This window comes from Salmo salar, chromosome 14, assembly GCF_965601325.2.
Source record: "Salmo salar chromosome 14, fSalSal1, whole genome shotgun sequence".
In the NCBI taxonomy this organism is placed as follows: domain Eukaryota; kingdom Metazoa; phylum Chordata; class Actinopteri; order Salmoniformes; family Salmonidae; genus Salmo; species Salmo salar.
In genome coordinates, this window is record NC_138304.1 from 50,738,813 (window position 1) to 50,747,500 (window position 8,688).

Below are 8,688 nucleotides of genomic sequence, written 5' to 3' on the forward strand. Positions count from 1 at the left end.
TGTTTGGAGTGTTTATTCAACTGGATAATAAAATTCATAATAATAATAATGTCCCCCCCACTTCTAAAACCCAACTTGTGCCCCTAATTGGTTGACACTCATATGTTCCCATTGACTGCAATGTATTGAAATAAGCTGATTTCAATACATTGATTCCTAACTTTTTTGCAAAAACGTGACAGATTGACGTTTTCCTATGATATCATATTGGTCCAGCAGTTACTATACCTGCCATCTGACTTGGCTGTGAGAAATGTAGGCTACTTTCTCACTAACAGACAAGCAGGTAGATAGACAGACGCCAAACTAAATTCAATAAAAAAAGAATACTCGGTTAGAAGAAGTAGGAGGGGACACGGTGACCGACACCATCCGTTCCCGCGTTCCGGTGGACATCTCTGTTTCTGCCACAGCACAGTAAGTCAGAGAGCTCCGATACTACCGGAGAGAGAGCGAGAGAGAGAGAGACAGAGAGGAGAGAGAGAGAGAGAGAGAGAGAGAGAGAGAGAGAGAGAGAGAGAGAGAGAGAGAGAGAGAGAGAGAGAGAGAGAGAGAGAGAGAGAGAGAGAGAGAGAGAGAGAGAGAGAGAGAGAGAGAGAACAGCAGGCAGAGAGCTCCGATACACCCTCTACCGGAGAGAGAGAGAGACAGGGAGAGCTCACGGAACGGAAACCACTCTATCCTCCCGGCGTAATACCGGAGTCTTGTGATTCCTCCCCGCGCGAAGTCAGTTGGAAGTCGAAGACTGAGCAGCCGTTGGTCACTCACACCGAACCGAGGAAGAAGGGAGAAAATAACAGTTTTATTATCCTTCTGTCAGTTAGATGCGAAGTATAGGGAGGCAGAAATTGATCTTGTGACAAGACAGAAAAATTGTTTATCTCTCTCAAGTTAACCCTGCTACGGGGGGGGGGTTAACACTACGGCTGTCCGTTTCGACATGGATAAAGTTATGCACTGTCTCTTGGCTGCTATCAGCTTGCTTGTGACGATACGAGGACAAGTCTATAAAGGTAAGAATTGCATTTCACTCAATTTAAACCAGTTAATAACGTTAGAATCATGTCAGGTAGCCTGGGTTGGTTTTTTACAGTCAACTGTCTTATAGATGGACAGTTTTCCAACTCGCAATCACCGTTTCGGGTGCTTTATGTGGATACATCGTGTCACACTTGACTGTTCTTTCTATTTAGTTAAATCGACCTAGGTCTTTTGAGTTGGAGGATCACAACAGTTCCGGATGCCATAGTGTTGAGCGGACTTACCGTCAACTTTACTTCGCCGTCCGTAATAACTTGTAATGTGATTAACCTGAAGTGATCTTGCCACTTCAATAAAAAGTGAAGGCTTCTATTTCTGTTGCATAGCCTACTGTTGTTGCTTCGGTCATTTGATTACATATTAATGGAAATATATTGTCTCGGTTTTTATTCTATTTGTGAAGTCTATGTAGATTGTTTGACATGCCTGCGTAAAGAGTTTGGGTACGCTCTCCACGTTACCATGAGCGCCCAGTCCTACAGCCCGCGTCCGTAACTCTTCTCCTGGCTTGTCATGTTGAGTCAGCCTGGAACCTGGAACCCACAAGTGTCTGTCCCTTTCATGTTTATGTTGTTGTAACTTTTTGGACAATAGGCTAATTAAATATATAAAACATACATTAAAGTCACGTATGAGTTTATAGTATGAGAAAGAGATAGGAATCTACGTAATGTTGTTACCACATTCAATCATTTAATCAATGACAATAAGTTGTCTTCAACATCATCTTTATCATCTTTATACAACACTATAGGCTCCTTAAACGTGTAGGTTATTGATACCTTGCTGCGAAACAGATCAGATCAATATCATCACCCTAACGGTCCGGTTCATTCCGTTAGTGGGTTATGAGCGCTTGCCCAAACACAGTGTGAGTAGCCTACCCAATGCATTGCAATACACCAATATATCGTGTGGTAATGGTTGATTGGTTAACAGTAAAGCAGTTTTACCCCTGTTAATTTACAAAATGTACATTGTAAAAAAAAAAAAAAAAAAAAAAACGTGGTAATGCATTTACAAACTTACCAAAACAGCTGGAATTTGTCCATCCGGTGCATTATGATAAAAAGTGCCTTGTTGATAGCAGCCAGCCAATGGAGAACGCAGGCATATCTTAATATATATATATATATACATTAAGATATGCCTGCGTTCTCCATATATATATATATACACTACGTATTACACCGTTAGGCTATGAACTCATACTATATAAAACATGGACCTAAAGTTACGAAATATATATATATATATATATATATGTAGATAGATAGATAGATAGATAGACAGAGAGATAGATAGATAGATAGATAGAGAGATAGAGAGAGAGAGAGAGATAGATAGATAGATAGATAGATAGATAGATAGATAGATAGATAGATAGATAGATAGATAGATAGATAGATAGATAGATAGATAGATTGATAGAGAGATAGAGAGAGATAGACAGAGAGATAGATAGATAGAGAGAGAGATAGAGAGAGATAGGTAGATAGATAGATAGATAGATAGATAGATAGATAGATAGATAGATAGATAGATAGATAGATAGATAGATAGATAGATAGATAGATAGATAGATAGATAGATAGATAGATAGATAGATAGATAGATAGATAGATAGATAGATAGATAGATAGATAGATTTACATATCGTAACTTGGTGTAATACTTCATGTTTTGGACATCATTTATCTAATGTGATTAACATAGTTATGAACTTCCCTTAATAACGACTAGAGTGTATCTTAACAAGAATATAGCATATTCATTATGTTATCCAACCCTCCATGAATCACCCTGTAAGTCTCAGCAGGAAGATCAACTTAGAAGTACGTTGGCATCGTACATACAAGTAAACAACATATAAATGTTTTATTTTTTTTCAGGTTCACCCAGATTTCTCTTTACACAGCGCTGCACTAGTGTCACAATATTACTAACGTAGAGGACAAATGTTATGAAGGCCTTAAGTATTGGTCATAGAAGTTCATTGTAATTCTATGATAAAGCTAGACTACTTTCCATATCCCTAATACCCTGGGGGGGGGGGGGACAAAGGGGGACAAAAGGGGGGACTCTAATAATTGGTCTAATTCAGTTCCTAAAAGGGGTCATTTGAGCTGTCTGTCTGGACAATATATTTACTCTGTGTTACCAGGGTGTGTTCATTCGGATCAATAACTACATGGAGAGTAAATGCAGCGAGCCTAAGGCTGTGGTGCTTAGTGGTGTTTAATGTTAGCCCACGTTACATTATCGAAAAAAAAAAGCTTTCCCATTAAGGAGTTAAACAGGGTTTATACAGTCACTGTTTACTTTGATAATAACGTGTCGAAATGGTTTCTAAAGGTTTTGAGATGAGGTGTCTCTTATAAGTTTAGACAGTGGTTTAATGTGGGAGAAGACTCTGAAAGCAATTCCCACTGAGCAAAATTGATGGGGAAAAAATATGTCTATTCAATTTATTTATATTTTTTTAATTCAGTGTCTTTTCAACGTCTATTCAACGTTTTTCCAATGTCTTTTCAACGTCTATTCAAGCTATTTTGCTCCTGTTAGTCTTTGGTGGTTAGACTGATGCTGTGTGTGTGTGTGTGTGTGTGTGTGTGTGTGTGTGTGTGTGTGTGTGTGTGTGTGTGTGTGTGTGTGTGTGTGTGTGTGTGTGTGTGTGTGTGTGTGTGTGTGTGTGTGTGTGGATTGTAGATGAGTATGTTCTAACCTGTGAGGGTGCAGTTCCTCTGAGGCCCTGATGGGGGCAGCATGGTACACATATTATATTCCTCATAATATTCTAGCGCTCAGAATAAGATCATAACTGCTTGAGAGTGAGACCACAAGCCAGGTACATCATGTAACTCGTTTAAATGTGGTGTGGGGATGAGCAACCACGGGTTTCATCTGAGTGAACATTTTTGTTCATCTTCAGTGAGCAACGTCGTTGACATTTTTTAGTTGAGTTAGATTAGTAAACATACAAACAACTGTGTATGATAGACAATTATTAATTCCTATCAACATCAGAAAACATCCCTCATAAAATGATAAATAATATAATAATATAATATAATAATGATACATGTTATAAATATAAAATGAAATGTTTCAGTCCTTTTCTGTGTGAGATCTATCAGTTTGGGCTTGTGGTGTAAGTTGGCAGCAGGGGGAAAGAAGTGTGTGTGTGTGTGTGTGTTTCTTGGTGTGTGTGCTTCTGAGCAGAAATTTGTGTGTCTGTGCGTCTCTGTGTGCTTTTCAGTGTGTGTGTGTCTGTGTATTAGGGGGAGATTTATAGACGTGGTGCTCTGCGCTGAGCTCCAGGTTTCCCCTGGCACCCCTGGCACTCACGTCGTCGATAAATGTGGTTTCTAGATATGTAAAGTAGGAGCTAATCAATCAGATCTCCCCTCCCCTCTCATCTCCTCCCCTCGCTACTCATCTCCTCTCTTCTCATCCCCTCTCCTCTCTTCTCATCCCTTCCTCTATTCTCTCCTCTCCTCTTCTCTCCTCTTCTCTCCTCTCCTCTCCTCTCCTCTCCTCTCCTCTCCTCTCCTCTCCTCTCCTCTCCTCTCCTCTCCTCTCCTCTCCTCTCCTCTCCTCTCCTCTCCTCTCCTCTCCTCTCCTCTCCTCTCCCAATACATATTGTATCGGCACCTAAGTATCATGATAAAATGGTATTGTGAGGTCCCTGTGTGGCCTGGTTAGAGCCTGGCTGAATCCCATCAGTCTAAAGTGGTCTCCTCTCCCTCATTCCATTAGTCTAAAGTGGTCTCCTCTTCTTGTCTCCTCTCCCTCATCCCAATAGTCTAAAGTGGTCTCCTCTCCTTGTCTCCTCTCCTTCATTCCATTAGTCTAAAGTGGTCTCCTCTCCTTGTCTCCTCTCCCTCATTCCATTAGTCTAAAGTGGTCTCCTCTCGTTGTCTCCTCTCCCTCATTCCATTAGTCTAAAGTGGTCTCCTCTCCTTGTCTCCTCTCCCTCATTCCATTAGTCTAAAGTGGTCTCCTCTCCTTGTCTCCTCTCCCTCATCCCAATAGTCTACAGTGTGTGTGTGTGTGTGTGTGTGTGTGTGTGTGTGTGTGCGTGTGTGTGTGCGTGTGTGTGTGTGTGTGTGTGTGTGTGTGTAAATTAGGGCTGAGAATTGAGAGAATTTTTTATTTTTTTATTTAAAATGAACGAAGAGATCAAGCTAAGGAAAAATTGAGTTTTGGTGCAGGTACAGCCAACTAACGCAAAAATAATATTGTGATATTGTCAAAACGATATACAATGCCTTCCACATGTTGTGTTACAGCCTGAATTCAAAATGGATTAAATAAAACAAATCTCACCCATCTACACACAATATCCCATAATGACAAAATGAAAACATGTTTTTAGATTCATTTGCTAATTTATTTAAAATACAAAAATGTCTCATTTATATACAGTTGAAGTCGGAAGTTTAAATACACCTTAGCCAAATACATTTAAACTCAGTTTTTCACAATTCCTGACATTTCATCCTAGTAAAAATTCCCTGTCTTATGTCAGTTAGGATCACCACTTTATTTTAAGAATGTGAAATGTCAGAATAGTAGTAGAGAGAATGATTTATTTCAGCTTTTATTTATTTATTTCATCACATTCCCAGTGGGTCAGAAGTTTACATACACTCAATTAGTATTTTGGATCATTGCCTTTAAATTGTTTAACTTGGGTCAAACGTTTCGGGTAGCCTTCCACAAGCTTCCCACAATAAGTTGGGTGAATTTTGGCTCATTCCTCCTGACAGAGCTGGTGTAAGTGAGACAGGTTAGTAAGGCCTCCTTGCTCACACACGCTTTTTCAGTTCTGACCTCACATTTTCTATGGGATTGAGGTCAGGGCTTTGTGATGGCCAGTCCAATACTTTGACTTTGTTGTCCTTAAGCCATTTTGCCACAACTTTGAAAGTATACTTGTGGTCATTGTACATTTGGAAGACCCATTTGCGACCAAGCTTTAACTTCCTGACTGATGTCTTGAGTTGTTGCTTCAATATATCCACATACTTTTCCTACCTCATGATGCCATCTATTTTGTGAAGCGCACCAGTCCCTCCTGCAGCAAAGCACCCCCTCAACATGATGCTGCCACCCCCGTGCTTCACGTTTGGGATGGTGTTCTTCGGCTTGCAAGCCTCTCTTTTTTTCCTCCAAACATAACGATGGCCATTATGGCCAAACAGTTCTATTTTTGTTTCATCAGACTAGAGGACATTTCTCCAAAAAGTACGATCTTTGTCCCCATGTGCAGTTGCAAACCGTAGTCTGGCTTTTTTATGGCGGTTTTGGAGCAGTGGCTTTTTCCTTGCTGAGCGGCCTTTTAGGTTATATCGATATAGGACTCGTCTTACTGTGGATATAGATACTTTTGTACCTGTTTCCTCCAGAATCTTCACAAGGCCCTTTGCTGTTGTTCTGGGATTAATTTGCACTTTTCGCACCAAAGTACGTTCATCTCTAGGAGACAGAACGCGTCTCCTTCCTGAGTGGTATGATGGCTGCGTGGTCCCATGGAGTTTATACTTGCATACTATTGTTTGTACAGATGAACGTGGTACCTTCAGGCGTTTGGAAATTGCTCCCAAGGATGAACCAGACTTGTGGAGGTCCCCAATTTTTTTTCTGAGGTCTTGGCTGATTTATGTTGATTTTCCCATGACGTCAAGCAAAGAGGCACTGAGTTTGAAGGTAGGCCGTGAAATACATCCACAGGTACACCTCCAATTGACTCAAATTATGTCAATTAGCCTATCAGAAGCTTTTAAAGCCATGACATAATTTTCTGGAATTTTCCAAGCTGTTTAAAGGCACAGTCAACTTAAACTTCTGACCCACTGGATTTGTGATACAGTGAATTATAAGTGAAATAATTGGTCTGTAAACAATTGGTGGAAAAATTACTTGTGTCATGCACAAAGTAGATGTTCTAAGTGACTTGCCAAAACTATAGCTTGTTAACAAGAAATTTGTGGAGTGGTTGAAAAACGAGTTTCAATCACTCCAACCTAAGTGTATGTAAACTTCCGACTTCAACTGTAAGTATTCAGACTCCTGAGCCAATACATGTTAGAATCACCTTTGGCAGCTGTGAGTCTTTCTGGGTAAGTCTCGAAGAACTGTGAGTCTTTCTGGGTAAATCTCTAAGAGCTTTACACAGCTGGATTGTACAATATTTGCACATTATTATCTTAAAAAATTCTTCAATCTTTTTCAAGTCTTGTCATAGATTTTCAAGCCGATTTAAGTCAAAACTGTAACTAGGCCACTCAGGAACATTTAATGCCATCTTGGTAAGCATCTCCAGTGTAGATTTGACCTTGTGTTGTAGGTTATTGTCCTGCTGAAAGGTGAGTTTGTCTCCCAGTGGCTGTTGGAAAGCAGACTAAACCAGGATTCCCTCAAGGATTTTGTCTGTGCTTAGCTCCATTCGGTTTCTTTTTAGTCCCTAACAAACAACCTAGTCCTTGCCGAAGACAAGTATACCCATAACATGATGCAGCCAACACCATGCTTGAAATTATGAAGAGTGGTACTCAGTGATGTGTTCTGGGATTTGCCTCAAACAACCCTTTTTTCTATTCAGGACATAAAGTTAATTTCTTTGCAACATTTTGTGCAGTATTACTTAAAGTGCTTTGTTACAAACAGGATACATGTTTTGGAATATTTTTATTCTGGACAGGCTTGCTTCTTTTCACTCTGTAATTTAGGTTAGTGTTGTGGAGTAACTACAATGTTGTTGATCCATCAGTTTTCTCCTATCACAGTTATTAAACTCTGTTTTAAAGTCACCGTTGGCCTCATGGTGAAATCCCTGAACAGTTCGATCTTTGTAATGACTGGGTGTATTGATACACCATCCAAAGTGTAATTATTAATAACTTCTCCATGCTCAAAGTGATAATCAATGACTGCTTTTTTAAAGTTTTTACCCATCTACCAATAGGTACCTTTCTTTGCGAAGCATTGGAAAACCTCGCTGGTCTTTGTGGTTGAATCTGTGTTTGAAATTTACTGCTTGACTGAGGGACCTTACAGATAATTGTATGTGTGGGGATACAGAGATGAGGTAGTTGAGTCCATGCAACTTATTATGTGACTTGTTAAGCACATTTTTACTCCTGAACTTATTTAGGCTCCTTACCATAACAAAGGGGTTGAATACTTATTGACTGAAGAGATTTCAGCTTTTCATTTTTTAATTAACTTGTAAACATTTCTAAAAATATAATTCCACTTTGACATTATGGGGTATTGTGGGTATTGTGTGAAGACCAGTGACCACAAAAAAAATCTCAATTTAAATTAATGTTAAATTCAGGCTGTAACACAACAAAATGTTGAAAAAGTGAAGGGGTGTGAATACTTTCTGAAGGCACTGGGGGCTATGCTTTTTTCTCCCCCCATTTCTGAGCTGAAAACACCATCAGCCACTTGTCATTTTTCAGATTAAATGTTTTTTTTTTGTTGCTAGTAATGTATCAATCTTTATCGTACAAAATGAGCTATGACAGCTACAGTATAACAATTAATATATTATAGCACAACTTTGGATTTCACCCCCGCCTCAAAATGAATGGTTTTGATTGTTTTGAAGTGTTTAGGGAGTGGGCTTTTCCTCTT

At 39.5% G+C, this 8,688-nt stretch overlaps 1 protein-coding gene across 4 annotated transcripts in view; it reads left to right on the forward strand.

Moving 5' to 3' along the window:
* Window positions 1-483: 483 nt before the first annotated feature.
* Window positions 484-8,688, forward strand: part of LOC106595545 (receptor-type tyrosine-protein phosphatase mu) — a 716,546-nt gene continuing 708,341 nt past the window's right edge. For all 4 annotated transcript variants that reach the window (XM_045694495.2, XM_045694499.2, XM_045694501.2 and 1 more), the window contains exon 1: window positions 484-1,013. In XM_045694495.2, coding sequence (XP_045550451.1) covers window positions 941-1,013 — 73 coding nt within the window. In that variant the 5' untranslated portion in view covers window positions 484-940. The remainder of the gene's footprint in view (window positions 1,014-8,688) is intronic.